Below are 19,275 nucleotides of genomic sequence, written 5' to 3'. Positions count from 1 at the left end.
TCTGTAGGGAGGCCCGCCCAAGCCGGAGGTACCACAGGGATTTGAACTGCCGATCCCCGTGTTAGTAGGCAACGGAATAGACCGCTGTGCTCCCAGGACATCCCAACACATCAACTTGAAGAACTGACTGCTCACTTGCTGCCTAATATATCCCCCCCCCTTGACAAGTGCCATGGTAACCAGATAATCCATGTTATTGGCTGACCTGTCCGTGGTTGTAATGTTTTGGCTGATTGACACAGACAAACCTTTTTAAATCACAGACCTGAGTTGTCTCTCTCCAGCTGATATCCGCCTCGTGTTTTCTTGTCCTTCCTCCGATGTGTAGAACGAGCGTCTGCAGTCCGACCTGATCGTCTGCGTGGTCATCGCGGTCCTGTACTTCGCCATCCACGTCAGCACGGTGTTCATCGCGCTGCAGGTACGAGGGGAGATCGGCTCTGAACACACACACAATCCCGCTTCGGCTTCAGCCCCTCGGTCATGTGTTGCTGATACGTAAAGCCGCTGCCTCGCAAAGGACGTGAAGAAGGCAGGCGGACATTTTGTCATGTGTCGTTGTGATGTGTTGAGTTGTCGGTCTCAGTCAAACGCGGGTGCCGTTACGGAACGAAGCCCAGAAAATAATCATTTTCCAGCAAAGGCGAACCGCTGTCTCTCCTTTTCCACAGCCCTTCCTGAGTTATGTGCTGTACTCACTGGTGGGGGCGGTGGGTCTGCTCACCCACTACCTGTTGCCCCAGGTACGCAAGCAGCTGCCCTGGTACTGCTTCTCCCACCCCCTTCTCAAAACCAAGGAGTACTACCAGTTCGAGGTCAGGGGTGAGTGTCCCATCACAGATGTCAACCCAAAGTTGTTGTTGTTTTTTTACCCAGAATCCAGCCTTTGTTTGTCAGACGCACTTTAGTATCTCTGTTCATGTTACTGTAGGACGTGATGATGAACTTTTTGCATGCAATTAACTTTTTTTAACTTTAAACTTTTCTAATTTTTTTTTTTCTTTCGTTAAAGTAGCCTACTTATTTGCCCTGCGGTATTCAAAATATGCTCATAAAACAGTTCTGTCCTTGGATAGAATTTGCTTGCAAAAGCTAACAGTTGGGGGCGGCACGGTGGCACAGTGGTTCGTGTGGTCGCCTCACAGCAAGAAGGTCCTGGGTTCGAGCCCCGGGATAGTTCACCCTTTGGGGTCGTCCTCTGTGTGGAGTTTGCATGTTCTCCCCGTGTCCCCGTGGGTTTCCTCCCACAGTCCAAAGACATGTAGGTCAGCTGAGTCGGCCGTACTAAATTGTCCCTAGGTGTGAACGTCGGCCCTGTGACGGCCTGGCAGCCTGTCCAGGGTGTCCCCCCTCCTGCCGCCCAGTGACTGCTGGGATAGGCTCCAGCATCCACACGACCCTGAGGGCGTGCTTGATAGTAGACCGAGGTCACAACTCCTTCGGAACCCACTTTCTGTCTGGGTTGGCCCCGTAGCCTTTACCCCTCCCAGGGCATCTACGAGGCAGTAGTTTGTTTGGGTATTTAACCCATAACTGGGGTAACCTTGACTCGATTACCAGGACATGTCCACGTTCAAGTGGGCCATAGTAATTGGTCTAAGGGGGGGGTTACTCCTCCGGAGGTTTTCTGTCGAGGTTTGCCCCGCCCTTAGCCTTTAGCTAAATAGCCTATCCCACAAGGCAGCAGGGGGCCAGTTACTTTCTAGGGCGCCGGCGGTTCGCCCATAGCCAGAGCCCCGTTAGCGATACCAGTCTGGACCAGGAGAAGGTGGGCTTGACTCGCCTGGGAGAAGCTTTGTCCACGCCAGACCAGCTCAGATTATATCCGATGTGATCTGTATGCGTCTCCCGTGTCCTAACAGAGGAAGGCGACTACTACTTCGAGAGACACTCAAATAAATGTTCAAGACCCACCAAATCAGATGAGAAACAGAGAATACTGGCGTGACATTGTGAATGCATGCTCGACTGCGGTTGAACGATGATGATGATGATGAGGATGACTTACCTGATAGCAGTCGGGATGTGGGAAGAGTTTGACCCAATGTTATAAAAATGTAATAAATTAAAATCACTGATGGCCACGTTAATGTTTTCCGTCTTGAGATAACGTTTTCTGCCGAATACCCCGTCTCCACAGACGCCGCCCATGTGATGTGGTTTGAGAAGCTGCACCTCTGGCTGTTGTTCGTGGAGAAGAACGTGCTGTACCCTCTTGTTATCCTGAACGAGTTGAGCGGCAGCGCCAGAGAGCTGGCCAGTCCAAAGAAACTTGACACGGAGTGAGTTTTCATGTTGTTTTATGTCTTCATGTTCTGTGTTTTGAAGTGTCGGGTACCGTTACTTTGAGCAAACAAAAGCAAATACACATAGTTCTGCTGACTGGATAACACAACATGGGACAGGCTTGCCAGCCGGTATTTCTAGTAGTATTCGCTGCCATATCGATGTCTGGTTTTACAATAGACACATCAGTGTACTTGTACAACTGCTACTTGAGATGTATTATGTTGTGGCTCAGCTTGAGTCTAGTAGTATTCGCTGCCATATTGATGTCTGGTTTTACAATAGACACATCAGTGTACTTGTACAACTGCTACTTGAGATGTATTATGTTGTGGCTCAGCTTGAGAAGGAAACAGTTTTGTTTGATCCAGGCTCATTAGTGTGTATTTACAACGTCCCTACCCTATTAACAATCCTTAAGTAGCTGGTTTGTAACTAGTATTAATCTATAACCTTTATGAATGGTTATAATTTAATCATTACGCTTCAAGGTGTGACTATTAAGGGTGTCCGGGTGGTGTAGCGGTCTATTCCGTTGCCTACCAACACGGGGATCGCCGGTTCGAATCCCCGTGTCACCTCCGGCTTGGTCGGGCATCCCTACAGACACAATTGGCCGTGTCTGGGGGTAGGGAGCCGGATGTGGGTATGTGTCCTGGTCGCTGCACTAGCGCCTCCTCTGGTCGGTCGGGGCACCTGTTCAGGGGGAACTGGGGGGAACAGTGTGATCCTCCCACGCGCTACGTCCCCCTGGTGAAACTCCTCACTGTCAGGTGAAAAGAAGCGGCTGGTGACTCCACATGTATGGGAGGAGGCATGTGGTAGTCTGCACCCTCCCCGGATCGGCAGAGGGGGTGGAGCAGCGACCGGGATGGCTCGGGAAGAGTGGGGTAATTGGCCGGATACAATTGGGGAGAAAAGGGGGGGGGGCAGTCAAGGTTTAACAGTCAAGTTTAACTCGTTTATAAAGCACTGTTAAGTTCTTATGTATCATCTATCTAAGTCGATATCTATCATGTAAAGTCTATGAACATTTTTTCATTCAGCAGGAGTAGGTGCGTCTTTGTAGACTACTCATTAAAAGTCCCGAATGATTAAGAATAATAGCCAGCTTGATTGTGGATTGTTGATTTAGTTATAAACTGTGTTGGAGGAGAGTTGAAAATGAATTTATTCACCACAAATCCTGCAGGGTCGGCGCTCTGATGATCACTGTGGCCGGCCTGAAGCTGCTGCGCTCCTCTTACAGTAGCCCCACCTACCAGTATGTGACGGTCCTCTTCACCGTCCTCTTCTTCACCTTCGACTACCGGCACCTGTCGGAGACGCTGCTGCTCGACCTCTTCCTCATGTCCATAATCTTCAGTAAGGTGCGGGCAGTGCGTTGTGTGTTCTTATGTCAAGTGACTTTAACAGAGACGTCCACACTTTGACTTAATTGGGTGAAGATGACTTAATGGGTGAAGTCCATTCAGTCATCTTCACCCATTCAGTCATCTTCACCCATGCGAACACAACTGTATTTAAACTCAAGGTGGCTTATATGTTGCATGATAGCTCGGGCATGTCATGGAGAAAAGGTTATGGAAAAACAAAGGTGTGTTGACATTGACGGAGATAATGCCTTTTTTTCTATACTTTGCATTTATCTTCGTTAGTTGGACCAACGTCTTCCACTCATGTCTAACGTGTGGGATTGCTGTAATCTGTAAAGTCCAACCTAACATGCAGTAGACCATGAGCTCAGAGAGGTTTAAGAGAGTTTTTTTTTACAGTGCTGTTTTCTGCTGTTTTTAATGTTTCAGTTGTGGGAGCTGCTATACAAGCTACGCTTTGTCTACACCTACATTGCCCCCTGGCAGATCACGTGGGGCTCCGCCTTCCATGCCTTCGCTCAGCCATTCGCCGTGCCTCGTATCCTCTCTGTGTCCACAGGCGTTGGTTAGGACAGGTTGGAGTGCGGGGTCAGCTCTAGATTAGCGCCCTCTGCAGGTGGTGTGATTTGGAGGCAGAAGCTTGCTGACATGGGACCTCAATGCTGTGAGTTGACATCATGGCCCAATCCCAATCCCCCCCCGCCGTGGTCCCACCCCCCTTGGCCCTATCCTTCTGTTTTGCCCTAGGGTAGGGTGTTCCGTTTCTTTTGGGGGATCAGAGGGTGGTGGTCATCCAGCCCTCCTAATGGCCCTGCAAACGGAGTGTTTTCAGATGCAGACTCCAAACAGAGTCTCAAAAAGGTGGTGTCCAGGTTGGGAGGGGTCAGCAGAGATCTTCCCTGCCTGCCTCAAGGTCCTGGAGGCGTGCAGGTCCTGGAGAGGGGGGAGGCTCAATCCAAAGCGGTGTAGTGGGTGCTTCACAGCAAGAGTCTCCTGGTGTCAATCCCAGCCCTTCAGTTTGGGGTTTGAGTTTCTGTGTTCACGTGTGTCTCCAGATACTCCGGTTTCCTCCGGCAGTCTAGAGACGTGAATGGTAAACGGAGACTCATAGCTAGTATTTGCCCATAGGCATGAATTGGGGTGTGTTTGTGTGAGGGGTTAGGGTTCGAGAATGGATGGGTGTCTATCTCCTTCATAATCCTTGACGACAAGCCCCTCCCAGATTCCGCTATGCTGTTTGTTCAGGCCGTCGTTTCTGCAATCTTTTCCACTCCCCTCAACCCCTTCCTGGGCAGCGCTATCTTCATCACCTCCTACGTCCGCCCTGTGAAGTTCTGGGAGAGAGACTACAAGTAGGCACCCTCGAATACTGCTCCGCATTTTTACGGTGCACCACCACATTAGTGTCTGTACACCTTAGTGGAGTGACTGTTCTGGTGTCAGTTGGTCAATTGTTTTCCCCCCTTGTATATTTCAGCACCAAGAGAGTTGATCACTCTAACACACGACTGGCATCTCAGCTGGACAGAAACCCAGGTAGGGGCACACCTGTGAACATTAAAAGCTTCATTTTCCTCTTTCAGTTTGGATTCCCAGTTATCCCATGGAGGAAACACTGAGGGCGGTCTGACAGGACCCAGAAGCGGGGCAGGCTAAGCTAACTGCTAGCCCATGCAGACCGGCAGTTCTGACAGTCATTCTGGCTGGCGTTCGTCCCCTTGGACAGTGATATTAGTTGTTTAGTTTGGATATATGTGCTAGCTTGGATATGTGTGCTAGTTTGGATATATGTGCTAGCTTGGATATGTGTGTTCTTGTAAGACTTTCAGTTCATTCCACTTGAAACTAGCGAAAGTCAAATTATAATGCTTTCATTTCTTCCCTTTCTCTCTGCTGCTCTCGTTTGTTTTGTTTTGTTGCTCCCTTGCTTCCCTCCGTATGTGTTCTTTTCCGACGTTCTTTCCTCCTCCCCGAAGGCTCTGATGACAACAACCTGAACTCCATCTTCTACGAGCACCTGACACGCTCCCTGCAGCACAGCCTGTGCGGGGACCTCCTGCTGGGCCGCTGGGGGAACTACGGCACCGGGGACTGCTTCATCCTGGCCTCGGACTACCTGAATGCCCTGGTCCACCTGGTGGAGATCGGGAACGGCTTGGTCACCTTTCAGCTCAGAGGGCTGGAGTTCAGAGGTGAGGAAGGCAAGGGAAAGAAGATGGTGCTTAACGCCGCTGTACAACGGAAATACATGGCGTGCCGAGAAAGCACGAACCACTGTTAGGTATTCGCAAGTGAATTTACAGTAATTGTCAGCTATTGACAATTTAGCTTCAGCTGGTTGTTGAAAGGTGACATTACTGGTAAATCTAAAATCGAGTAAGGCCCTGTTAATCTACAGAACAGAAGTCTTCTTCTTACTGGGAAGTTGTACAGGCCGGCAAAATATTTGCTCCAACCACCCAGCGGAGGAAAGTCGAGTTTCGTGTATATTTGAGTTTCATTTTAAGCAAAAAAATGTGTCACTGAATTGCAGCAATTGCAGAAGGAGAAGCCAGATAGCTGGCTGACGGGTAATGTTCACCTATGCTGCTCTCCCTGCAGCATAGGTGTGCTTTATCAGAAGGACCTTGTGTGACAAAACCCAGAGCTCTGCCTTTCAGAGAGAAAGGGGCGGCTAAAACTAGTTCTTGATGAAGCTCACGGGCCAATACTACTAGACTCAAGCTGAGCCACAACATAATATATCTCAAGTAGCAGTTGTACAAGTGCACTGATGTGTCTATTGTAAAACCAGACATCAATATGGCAGCGAATACTACTAGAAAAACCGGCTGGCAATGTGAGGGGAAAAAACGTAGTGACGGTAATACACAATGATAATACGATAATTTCCTTCCGAGGCACATACTGCCAGCAGAGAGAGGTGGAGGCCATCACGGAGGGCGTGGAGGAGGATGAGGGATGCTGCTGCTGCGAGCCGGGCCACCTGCCCCACGTCCTCTCCTTCAACGCGGCCTTCGGGCAGCGCTGGCTGGCCTGGGAGGTGCTAGTCACCAAGTACGTCCTGGAGGGCTACAGCATCACGGATAACAGCGCCGCCTCCATGCTGCAGGTGTTTGACCTCCGCCGCATCCTCACCACCTACTACGTCAAGGTCAGTGAGATGCTTCTGATCCTTAAACAATAACGTTTTTTTATTTCGTTTCACTTTTTCTTTTTTTTACAGTGTAAGATATAAAGAGCTCTGTTTTAAAACATTAATCCAGGTTTTTGGGCAGTGGGTACTACCAAAAGTTTATCGTAATTAATCCCTTTAAAGCTTTGACTGATCTTTCAAAGTGTTTTGCCATGTATGTGTTACGGTATGTGTCACTCCCCAAGAGACTTTTTAAGTGCTGGATGTCCTTTTCCGGTGAATATTTCTCCAAATTAAATGTTATTTATTACCTGTTTCTACAGTGTTTCCTTTCTCTCAAGCTCATCTTGTGATTTGTCGTGAACTGAATATTTACTTGGCACCCAATTTAAACAACCAGTTGCCTCCATCATGGAAATGAACCAATCAAAAAAAAGGGGGATTCTAAAACCTTGCACTCCGTCCTTCCTTCCCGGATTCAGGGCATCATCTATTATGTAATCGCCTCCCCCAAACTGGAGGAGTGGCTGGCCAATGAGACCATGAAGGAGGGCCTGCGGGGGTGCGCGGAGAGGAACTATGTGGATCTGGATCCAACCTTCAACCCCAATATTGATGAGGACTACGACCATCGTCTTGCAGGCATCTCCCGGGACAGCTTCTGTGGGGTCTACCTAGGTTGGATCCAGTACTGCAACTCACAGAAGGCTAAGGTAGAGCTGCTCCCTGAAATGTTCATTTTCTTATACATGCAAGTAATATATTATTATGTGGGTAGAGCAAGGCAGTCATACCCATAGGATTAAGAGTACAATTCCCCTGTCACAGTGGCCAGTAAGGCGCTATCGATAGGTGTTCATCAGACAATCATTTCAGTGCCCATCCCTTGATCTTTTGGAAATGGCAACCTTCATAGATAATGTATTAATGTTTTACAAACATTTCTCTCTCTCTCTCTCTCTCTCTCTCTCTCTCTCTCTCTCTCTCGCCCCCTAGCCATTGGACTGTGAGAAGGACTCGGCCCTGGTGCTGCTGTGCTATGGCCTGTGTGTGCTGGGTAGGAGAGCTCTGGGGACTGCGGCACATCACATGTCCAGGTGATTCAGAAATGAGCAGTGTCACCACTCAGCTGTGTAAGGCTTTTCGGAGGACATCGTTGCTGAACTTCCAGCATGTTATTTTTATGCAAATTTAAGAAGGGCTGAATCGAAATGTAGAAATATTGAAAAGACTCTTAAATATCACCAGAAATTTTTTTTTTTTGTTTTGCAAGATATATAGGTTTTAGAAGATATAAGGAGTTCTATTCTAGATCGTTAATCCGAGTTTTGGGGCAGTGTGTACTACCAAAAGCTTATCATAACTGATTCCTAACCTAATTCCTGTGTTGAAAAGCTAATGTTTCAATGATGAGATGGTGTGATGAAGAGTGATGTTTTTGAAATTCTTTCACTTTTATTTCCAGCTAGCTTGGTGGTTTGGAGGCATTTAGGGTGTATTTTATTATCATTAAAAGTCAAAATTTCACACATGTTCTTTAAAGCACGCTCATAAACGTCAATGTCTTGCCCTTCTTCTGAACCAAAAAATGGATCATTGTGTGTGCTGTTATTGCAATGGACAAATAAGGTTCTGAGAAATGATCATCGTGCTGTGGCTTTCTCCTAAATTTCCTCTTCTTCTTTTTTTTTTGTCACAGCAATCTGGAGTCTTTCCTGTACGGACTGCATGCATTGTTCAAGGGCGACTTCCGCATCTCCTCGGTGAGAGACGAGTGGATCTTCGCTGACATGGAGCTCCTGAGGAAAGTCGTGGTCCCTGGAATCCGAATGTCACTTAAACTGCACCAGGTGAAGCCCTGCCGTGTGTAACGTGGTCAAAACTGTCTCGTACTCGGGGATCGCCGGTTCGAATCCCTGTGTTACCTCTGGCTTGCTCGTACAGACACACAATTGACCGTTTCTGCGGGTGGGAAGCCAGATGTGGGTATGTGTCCTGGTTGCTGCACTAGTGCCTCCTCTGGTCGGTCAGGGCGCCTGTTTAGGGTGGGGACTGGGGGGGGGGGGATAATGTAATCCTCCCACGTGCTACGTCCCCCCCTGGCGAAACTCCTCACTGTCAGGTGAAAAGAAGCGGCCGGCAACTCCACATGTATTGGGAGGAGGCATGTGGTAGTCTGCAGCCCTCCCCGAGTCGGCAGAGGGGATGCAGCTGCGACGGGGACGGCTCGGAAGAGTGGGGTAATTGGCCGAATACAGTTGGGGAGAAAAGGGGGGAAATTACAACAACAAAAAAACCTGTCTCGTACTGCCTCAAAACTCAATAAACCCATTTAAAAGCTGAATTGTCCGTAATTGCCCTTTTAGAATGGACCAGTCTCAAGTGGCTGTTCAGATATACGGGTGTGTGTGTAATTTTGGTGGTTGTGTGGTGCTGGTGAGTGAAAGGTTTGTGGCTCTAGTGAAGCTGAGGGCATGTGCTATATGTATATGTCAAGCTTCGGTCATAACACACCCATTTAAAAGAACCTACACAGAGGTTCTGTAGGTTTGATATCAAGGCATACCCTATTCCCTAAACAAACTTCATCTTGTCTTCGGAGTCTCCTTTTTGCACAAATAGCCAAGTCCCATAAATTGAGTGTCACTGGTATAACCCTATTGATTTTATTTACATTTTAAGCATTAAGCCAAAACTCTAATTCATAGTAAAATGACCTTGAATTGCGTGATCACCATTACTAACAGGCCAGTCATAAGTAGTGCAGGCTTATTGTTGTTGCATGCCTTATCTTTATGCATATACTTGAGTCATACTAGCTGTTACACCACAAACAAATTCCATCCCAACAACTCACTTAGTCAAGTGCTTATTCTTAAAATCTTGTTTATCTTAAACTAAGTGGAAGAAACTGCCAATGAGCAAAGTCAATTTCCAGTGCAGAACAACTTGTATAGAGAATTTTGCCGTCATTTGACCTTGACGCCAGCAGTCAGTCACTTGTTTAAATATTGGCGAAACGGCACTGAAAACAAGTGGATTCTGGCAGTGGTCAGCACTGTTGCCTCACAGCAAGAAGGTCCTGGGTTCGAACCCCAGGCCGTCCCCGGTCCTTTGTGTGTGGAGTTTGCATGTTCTGTGGGTTTCCTCCGGGTGCTCCGGTTTCCTCCCACCATTAAAAAGACATGCATGTTAGGGATAATACTCCTGCCTGTGTCCCTGAGCAAGGCAGTGGAAGGAAGAACTGGAGTCGGTCCCCAGGTGCTGCAGCTGCCCACTGCTCCTATACAATAGGATGGGTTAAATGCAGAGGACAAATTCATTATTCGTTATAAGAATACAATGTCAAATAAAGTGGCTTTCGGCTTTTATTCATTTTCGAATTAATTCTTTGATACTCAATTCTCGACTATATGCCTTACTAAGATGTGAATATTCTTTGCAATGAAAGGCAAAGACACCACAAAATTCAAAATGACACTAACCAAAACTTCTGCTCTATGTTAGGACCACTTCACATCCCCAGATGAGTACGATGAGCCTGCCGTCCTCTTTGAGGCCATCTCCTCCCACCAGCAGAACCTGGTTATCGCCCACGAAGGCGACCCAGCCTGGAGGAGTGCAGTTCTGTCTAACTCCCCATCCCTCCTGGCCCTGCGCCACGTCCTTGATGAGGGCACCAATGAGTACAAAATCATCATGCTCAACCGACGATACCTCAGCTTCCGTGTCATCAAGGTGCGCCATTCTGCAGAGACCCCCCCACCCATCAGTGACAGACAGAACAGCTGTCGAGATGGTCATAGATAAATGGAGAGAGAACGGGAGGAAGTGAAAAGGGAAAGGATACAGAAATGCATGGGGTGGAATAAAGGGAGAGGAAGCAAGAGAAATAAAGTTGGGTGAGAAAGATGAGGGGAGAGAGAAGGAAGAGGGCGCAAAAGGAATCATAAGAGAGATGGGAGCGAGAGATAAATGGGAAGGGGGAAGAAAGCGGAGAAGAAAGTGACAACTTCAGTTATTGTGAAAATGAGTCAGCCTTAAAAATGGCTCCATCCAAGAGAGACACAGAAGACTATTGGATGGAAAAGTCAAGGTTACCCGGACAGACATTTATGAATGAAATCATTTAATAGGACAGAAAGAAGGGCTAGTAAGTGGAGAAAGCCACTGGCTAACAGTTCTGCATATCACGAAAAGACATTTATATTTTGATGTTAAGGAATATTTCAGTCTGTTCTTTGATTTGAAAAATAAAATGAGAAAATTATTTTGTGAGGAAGTTGCGCATGCAGTCATCTCGATTCTGGGTGGGGAAATGTAATCGGATGTCATACTGGACACTTGAGATGCACCTCAATGTAAGGTGTAAACATGGTATGGCTAAATCACATCTAGACATAATATAGTATATTAATGGTGCATAGGTGTAAAGGGGCCCGCAGACATAGGAACCAATAGGGAGAGAGAGATATAAGTCAGTCACAGGCGTTCCTCATTTGCCAAATGAGCCACTCCTGATTCTTCCAGTCGAACCAATGCACAAACCGAACGTGCCACAGACCGCCACAGTTTGTTGATTACCAGTATTATCAATGCTTTTTTCCCGGTGGTCACAATGTTTAAGGACATGTCAACTGATCCTTTACCTCTGTTGCTGCAGGTGAATAAGGAATGTGTGCGGGGCTTGTGGGCGGGCCAGCAGCAGGAGCTGGTCTTCCTGAGAAACAGGAACCCGGAGCGCGGAAGCATCCAGAATGCCAAGCAGGCTCTGCGTAACATGATCAACTCCTCGTGCGACCAACCCATTGGCTACCCTATCTATGTGTCTCCGCTGACCACCTCCTACTGCAATTCCCACCCCCAGCTGGGACACATGCTCGGAGGGCCCATCAGCATGGGGAACATCCGCAACTTTGTCGTCAGCACCTGGCACAGGTTAGTTGTCCAGTGTAGATCTGGTCCCCTATAGTCCCCCCCCCTTTCCAATTGAATCTAGCCAATTACCCCACTCTTCTGAGCCGTCCCGGTTGCTGCTCCACCCCTCTGCCAATCCAGGAAGGGCTGCAGACTACCACATGCCTCCTCCCATACATGTGGAGTCGCCAGCTGCTTCTTTTCACCTGACAGTGAGGCGTTTCACCAGGGAGACGTGGTGTGTGGGAGGATCACGCCATTCCCCCCAGTTCCCCCTCCCCCCTCGGACAGGTGCCCCGACCGACCAGAGGCGGTGCCAGTGCAGCGAAGCGACCAGGACACATACCCACATCCGGCTTCCCACCCGCAGACAGGTCCAGTTTTGTCTGTAGGGATGCCCGACCAAGCCAGAGGTAACACGGGGGCTCGAACTGCCAGTCTCTGTGTTGGTAGGCAATGGAACAGACTGCCACACCACCCAAACGCCCTGGTCCCCTGTAGTTGAGCTGTTTCAGCTCAGTATGGTTAAGGGTCTAGTGCCCACATAAATACATATATATATATGTATTTATATAGGGCAGCACGGGGGCACAGTGGTTAGGGCGTTCGCCTCACAGCGAGAAGGTCCTGGGTTCGAACCCCAGGGTTGTCCATCCTTGGGGGTCGTCCCGGGTCGTCCTCTGTGTGGAGTTTGCATGTTCTCCCCGTGTCTGTGTGGGTTTCCTCCGGGGTGCTCCGGTTCCCTCCCACAGTGCAAAGACATGTAGGTCAGGTGAATAAGCCGTACTAAATTGTGCCTAGGTGTGTGTGGGGGGGGGGGGGGCTGTGATAGACTGGCAGCCGCCCAATGACTTCTGGGATAGGCCCCAGCATCCTGTCACCCTAATGAGGATAAGTGGTTTGGATAATGGATGGATGGACATACACACACACACACACACACACACACACACACACACACACACACATATATATATATATATATATACACACACACACAAACACACACACATATATATATATATATACACACACACACACACACACACACATATATATGACATTTACTTGTTTCATTGCTACTTTGTCACTATTTTAACCTGCATATATGTTTACCTTAATTTCATACAGACAGATGGATAGATGGATGGATGGATGGACAGAAAGCAAGAAAGAAAGAAAGAAAGATAGATAGATAGATAGATAGATAGATAGATAGATAGATAGATAGATAGATAGATAGATAGATAGATAGATAGATAGATAGATAGATAGATAGATAGATAGATAGACACAGATAGATATGGATGGATGGATGGATGGATAGGTAGATATATACTAGTTAGATAGATAGAGAGATATGGATGGATGGATGGATAGGTAGATATATACTAGTTAGATAGATAGAGAGATATGGATGGATGGATGGACGGACGGACGGATGGACGGATGTGTTTTTCTGATCCTGTATTGTATTCCCAGGTTACGGAAGGGCTGTGGCGCGGGCTGTAACAGCGGAGGGAATATTGAGGAATCTGACGCGGGGGGACTGTCCTCTGGCAGTGGGAATGGGACGGGGGTGAGCGACTCTCAGCAGAGCTCCATGTCACAGGGGGTAGTCTCTGCACCCGCCCTCCCTCACTCTTACCAGCCCAACGCTCTAGGTGAGAGCTCCTCTGGGCACCATAGATGACGTCACCTACAGTACACAGCGCTGCACTAATTCTACTGTCTTATTATTGTCGGTGGTACTAGTAGTTTATGTGAGGAAGATTCAAAAATGATTTACTGAAACCAGTGGAAACATCAACTATACAGTGAAAAGTCTATTTAAGACTGTCTAACTGACCTGGGTGGTGTTTACCGCTTTGTTCTCTACGTCTTGTCTGTCCAGGCACGAGTCAGAGCTCTCAGTCCGTCCAGTCCGGGCTTGTGCGCCACTCCCCCGCCCGTGCCTCTATGGCCAGCCAGTCCTCCTCCTACCGCTACAGCAGCAGCCGCCACTCCTCCCTGCGCACCTCCTCCACAGGCCTGGAGCCCTGCCGCCGGTCCTCCACCAGCCAGCTGTCGCTGCGCACGCTCCCTACCTCCCTGCACCTGCGGCTGGGCTCCACCTCGGACCCGGCCGGCCCGTCCGCCTCCCTCTCCAGCCACAGCATCCCCCCCTGTAAACGCCACACGCTGGTGGGTCTGCTGGGGAACGAGGGCCTGTGCAGTGCCATAGGCGACCCTCTCACCCAGCACCATCACTATCACCTCCACCCTCACCAACACAACCCCCCCATTGCTACCGTGCGCAGAGACGACATCTCCTACAGAGTGCAGGTTTGCTAAGTGTTCTCCATTATTGTTGGTAATTGTGGTGAGGTTGTCTACACTTGGCGCACACATGAAATGGCGGTCATAATGTACACCCAGCCCGAACCGAATTCCTTCAGACTGTTACAGATGGGTACGGATGGGTTCACATTTCACTGCAGTACTGAGAGCGTTGCCACTTTGCTGAATCCTCCCACTGGGCGTGGTCATAATCCAATTCTTTAAGCCTTCAAAGGCCCGTGATAGGGCGTCCGGGTGGCGTAGCGGTCTATTCAAGGATCGCTGGTTCAAATCCCCGTGTTACCCCCGGCTTGGTCGGGCATTCCTACAGACACAATTGGCCGTGTCTGCGGGTGGGAAGCCAGATGTGGCTATGTGTCCTCGCCGCTGCACTAGCGCCTCCCCTGGTCAGTCAGGGTGCCTGTTCGGGGTGGGGGGGGAGCGTGATCCTCCCACGCGCTACGTCCCCCTGGTGAAACTCCTCACTGTCAGGTGAAAAGAAGCGGCTGGCGACTCCACATGTATGGGAGGAGGCATGTGGTAGTCTGCAGCCCTCCCGGATCGGCAGAGGGGGCGGAGCAGCCACCGGGACGGCTCGGGAAAATAGGATAATTGGCCAAGTACAATTGGGGAGAAAGAAGAAAAGCCGTGATTTATGTATATATCATTTTCAAAAACAGGAATAGTAACGTAGTGTCAATGTGCAGTGGGGAGATCGCCGTTAGTGATGCGAGAAATAGAGGATTCAGATAGCGAGTTACAGATTAGCTGTCGCCACATCGAGCCACAAGTCAGCGTCATGTACCTATCGTAGCAAAGCGCGTATATCGTGTCAGGTGTCAATAGTAAAAGTGGGCAGTAGATGTGAGTAATAATCACAGAGGATTGAAACGAGCAAAGGAGCATCACGGTCGTGCTGAGGGCTGTCTCTGGGTCTAAGTGGGCTGGGGAAACGACTGTTTTTTAGGCTGCTCTTCGATGAAATAAGCGAGTCTTCTGCTCAGCTAGAAGATGGGAAGATAGGAAGATAGAAGTTCAACTATTTTTTGGGGGCCGGGTGAGGGAAAACTGGGGACCCTGAGCTCTTCGCTGTTGAAGCAGGCGTAGCCATGGCCTTCCATAGGTGAAACTAATGACAAGTAGGGGTGCAGATGTTAGTGTGGGTGTGCGGGTTCGTTGAAGCAATTCCTTGAACTTCCCCAGAAAGCAAACGGTAAGGTTTGGAACTTAATACCTGCAGCAACCTGGAGCAGAAGGATCTGGGGAAGAACCGAGTGCAAGCTGATTTAAAACCGGAAAAAACTTGAGGGCAAACACTCAATTTCCTTCATACAGGAAGAGTTGTGTGCATGTTTGTGTGTGTGTGTGTGCATGTTTGTGTGTGTGTGTGGGCATGTGTGCGTGTGACACAACTAGAATAATGCTGTAGTGAATTGCCTTACCGTGGTGTCCACTTGATAGTCCGAGATACACAGATACTTTCAGACACGCGACCTCTCTTTTCTAGATACTCTGACACTCTACGCTTCTATAATATATTAATAGATTCTATAATATATAAGATATTAATATTATATGTTATTATTAAATATCATATAACATATATATTCAAGGCTCAGCGTTGTCGGTTTTTATTTTTCAAAGCCATCCAGCATGCCGAATTTCGCCACAAGAGGGCACTGTTACACAACCTCACACGAACAGGAACAACGTTTGGATCCGTGGAAACATAAAATCCGGGTCATTTTGAACCGATCTGCTCCCTTTTAAGAATCTGGGTATCTTTCGGTGAAAACTGGTAAAAACCGAAAACGTTGAGCTTCGTATATATTATATATAATATATTTATATACTGTAAATCTATAAATATTTAATAATTATATATATATAGTATATTATTATAATATATAATAATATATTCTATGATATATAAGATATATGATATTATATATTATTATTAAATATTATATATATTCAAGGCTCAGCGTTTTCGGTTTTTATTTTTCAAAGCCATCCAGCATGCCGAATTTCGCCACAAGAGGGCACTGTTACACAACCTCACACGAACAGGAACAACGTTTGGATCCGTGGAAACATAAAATCCGGGTCATTTTGAACCGATCTGCTCCTTTTAAAAAATCTGGGTATCTTTCGGTGAAAACTGGTAAAAACTGAAAACGCTGAGCCTTGTATATATTATATATAATATATTTATATACTGTAAATATATAATAATTTTATTTATATATATATATATATATATAGTATATTATTATAATTTATAATAATATATTCTATAATATATAAGCTTCTATAATAGCATTCTAATTATTTAGGATGTCATGTTAATTCCCTGTGATTTTAATATATTAACGGCACATTAAGTCATTAATTCCCTGCGTATGCAAACCGGTAGACGGTAAAACCTAAACTGACCTGACTTGCTCTGACAAATAGAACAGGGTCAAGTCGATCACTCACATCGGTGATAACTCGTCTTGCAGGTAGCGAGGCCGAGTCACGGTCATAAAAGAGACATTACGTTACTTACCCGTTGCATTTATTACCCCACATGCACTACCGCATCAAGATAGCAACACTGGGACGACCGGTGATCTCCTGATCAAACTGATGGCAACTCTCTCATGTTAACAAAACTGTGTCAGTTGTTCTGAAAGTGCCGCTGGAGCTCATGCATCCTCTGTGTGTGTGTGTGTGTGTGTGTGTGTGTGTGTGTGTGTGTGACCCTGTCTAGATTGTGGATGTGGGTCAGGTGTTGGAGAACATAAACCTTTCCAAACGAAAGGAGCTGCATTGGCCTGACGAGACAGTCAGGCTGAGAGCAGGCCGGACATGCTGGAGGGACTGGAGCCCCCTAGAGGGCATGGAAGGACATGTAAGTCATTACGCCATCGTCGTCGTCGCAGCACCATTTTTCAGCCCAAACCTTGTCAAGGTCAGCGTTGTGATCCAGGTCAGACTTAGACTGGCTCAGTTTGACAACTCAGCAGGAAACTGGCATAGTAGGTCCGCGCTGCTGCCGCAAGTGGCGTCCTGGCCTTTACGGCGAACACAGAACGTGACCGCCTCTGCATTGGACATGTCAAAAGGGCGGTCCATAGGGAAGGGGGGCTTTAGGTCCTCTGATTGAAAATGACACGTGACATCTCGTGTATGAAACTAGGCAGGAATGGCCTCCTCGACAGAACCCAGTCCGAGTATCACGTTATTCTGGGGGTAGTCTGTGTGGTAGGGTTGTTAAGTATGGGAGTCGAGAGTATTTTCTCATTCATAATACAAGGCAAGCACCACGGTGGGGTTTTCCATCTAAGAAAGGTTTAGAGAATCCTTTTTAATCCCAATGACCAGTACAAAAACATGCCAAGTATGGTCTGCCGGGGGGTTGCCAGCATGCTTTCTCCATCCCAAATATCTACTACTACTACAGCGGATCATCCGTCTCCATCTCTTCCTGTCCTCTGCGTCTTCCTCGGTCACACCAGCCACCTGCATGTCCTCCCTCACCACATCCATAAACCTCCTCTTTGGCCTTCCTCTTCTCCTCTTCCCCTGGCAGCTCCATATTCAGCATCCTTCTCCCAGTATACCCAGCATCTCTCCTCCACACATGTCCAAACCATCTCAATCTTGTCTCTCTTGCTTTGTCTCCAAACCGTCCAACCTGAGCCGTCCCTCTAATATACTCCTTCCTAATCCTGTCCCTCTCCATCACCCCCAATGAAAATCATTTTGTAGTTCTCCCCTATGTTGAAATGATGACTTGGAATTTTTGAAGTCCATTCCCGTTTCCTACCCAACACTAATGCTAACACTAATCGGTAGATTTTACTCTCACCGTCATCCAACCTGCGCGTCACAGTTGACACGCAGCTTGCCATGCGAGTCCACAGGGACAACTGCAGGACTCCCGTTCGTCCCTACAGGCCATGACTGTAAGCCGGATGTGGGTATGTGTCCCGGTCGCTGCACTAGCGCCTCCTCTGGTCGGTCGGTCGGGGCACCTGTTCAGGGAGGAGGGGGAACTGGGGGGAATAGCGTGATCCTTCCACGTGCTACGTCCCCCCTGGTGAAACTCCTCACTGTCAGGTGAAAAGAAGCGGCTGGCGACTCCACGTGTATGGGAGGAGGCATGTGGTAGTCTGCAGCACCTCCCCGGATCGGCAGAGGGGGTGGAGCAGCGACCGGGACGGCTCGGCAAACGGGGTAATTGGCCGGGTACAATTGGGGAGAAGTACAACATTTTTGAGAAATCACTCAACCTCGCCATGGTGGAACGCCGTTGCATTTATGTTGGCTCCGGGCGTTCAGCGAAGGGCTTTTTATCGAGTTGTGTGTCCAGTGTGTTGTACCTGAAAGGTAAATCGTACGATAGTTATCACTAGGGGCGAGCAGAAAATGGGAAAAGGCATCAAAAAAAATCCGGAATATCCCTTTAATGGCCCCCACTGTTGTTTTGCAGGTGATTCACCGGTGGGTGCCTTGTAGCCGAGACCCAGCGACTCGTTCCCATATCGACAAGACCATCCTGCTGGTTCAGGTGGAAGATAAGCTAGTGGCCATCATCGAGACCGGGGTCATCGAGTTGGGCGCGGAGGTGTGAGCTAAGCGAAAGCACATCGACACACGCACACACACACCTTTGGAGGGAACTAAGCCGGACCTGCCTGGACTGTGGAAGGACGCAGGAGCTGAGAGATGGCTCGAAAACGGGAGCCCTCCTCCCCGACCTCCGGAGGCCGCCTATCGCTGGAGGCGGGGACAGGAAGCCCGGGAAAAGTGCAAGCGGAGGCAGACAACGCGCTCATTAAACATCCTTTACGACATCTGCATACATTTACAGTAACTGCCTTGCTTCGTGTCTCTCAGAAATGCTGCATGACATTAATCGACCCTATTAAGTTCGTTCTCGCAGCTGGCAATTTTTTTCTATGCATTACGTGGACAATTTTTTGTTGACGTGCACACGCACACACACGTGTGTGTGTGCGTGTGACCCAGTTCGAGGTTCACTTTGTGAATCTGGCAAAGCTGAGTGTTAAGAACGTGTGGGAAATATTATACTTTAGTTTGTCTCCAAATATTTTGCCAAATAAGCCTGGTATTTAATGATTGCCACGGTTCCATATTTCATGCAAAGGTTTTTTTTTTGGGGGGGGGGTTTGCTTCCTACACTGACTGCAGAGGAACTTTATGTGTGTGGGAATTTCAGTGGGAAGGAAA

The 19,275-nt window shown here is 48.2% G+C and overlaps 1 protein-coding gene across 1 annotated transcript in view; it reads left to right on the top strand.

Moving 5' to 3' along the window:
• Positions 1-19,275, top strand: part of pcnx1 (pecanex 1) — a 56,414-nt gene that overhangs the window by 36,569 nt on the left and 570 nt on the right. The window contains exons 19-36 of the mRNA XM_056296485.1: positions 329-421; positions 672-822; positions 2,141-2,282; positions 3,479-3,656; positions 4,092-4,200; positions 4,885-5,014; positions 5,140-5,198; positions 5,639-5,854; positions 6,563-6,816; positions 7,281-7,511; positions 7,795-7,895; positions 8,498-8,648; positions 10,306-10,536; positions 11,462-11,736; positions 13,198-13,379; positions 13,610-14,040; positions 16,790-16,930; positions 18,515-19,275. The exon at positions 18,515-19,275 is cut by the window's right edge and continues 570 nt beyond it. Coding sequence (XP_056152460.1) covers positions 329-421; positions 672-822; positions 2,141-2,282; positions 3,479-3,656; positions 4,092-4,200; positions 4,885-5,014; positions 5,140-5,198; positions 5,639-5,854; positions 6,563-6,816; positions 7,281-7,511; positions 7,795-7,895; positions 8,498-8,648; positions 10,306-10,536; positions 11,462-11,736; positions 13,198-13,379; positions 13,610-14,040; positions 16,790-16,930; positions 18,515-18,655 — 3,216 coding nt within the window. The 3' untranslated portion in view covers positions 18,656-19,275. The remainder of the gene's footprint in view (positions 1-328; positions 422-671; positions 823-2,140; positions 2,283-3,478; positions 3,657-4,091; positions 4,201-4,884; positions 5,015-5,139; positions 5,199-5,638; positions 5,855-6,562; positions 6,817-7,280; positions 7,512-7,794; positions 7,896-8,497; positions 8,649-10,305; positions 10,537-11,461; positions 11,737-13,197; positions 13,380-13,609; positions 14,041-16,789; positions 16,931-18,514) is intronic.

The sequence above is a fragment of the Lampris incognitus genome, chromosome 16 (genome assembly GCF_029633865.1).
Source record: "Lampris incognitus isolate fLamInc1 chromosome 16, fLamInc1.hap2, whole genome shotgun sequence".
Classification (NCBI taxonomy): Eukaryota; Metazoa; Chordata; class Actinopteri; order Lampriformes; family Lampridae; genus Lampris; species Lampris incognitus.
The sequence above is the reverse complement of the archived record's forward strand: the minus strand, read 5'-3'. Positions and strand labels throughout refer to the sequence as shown.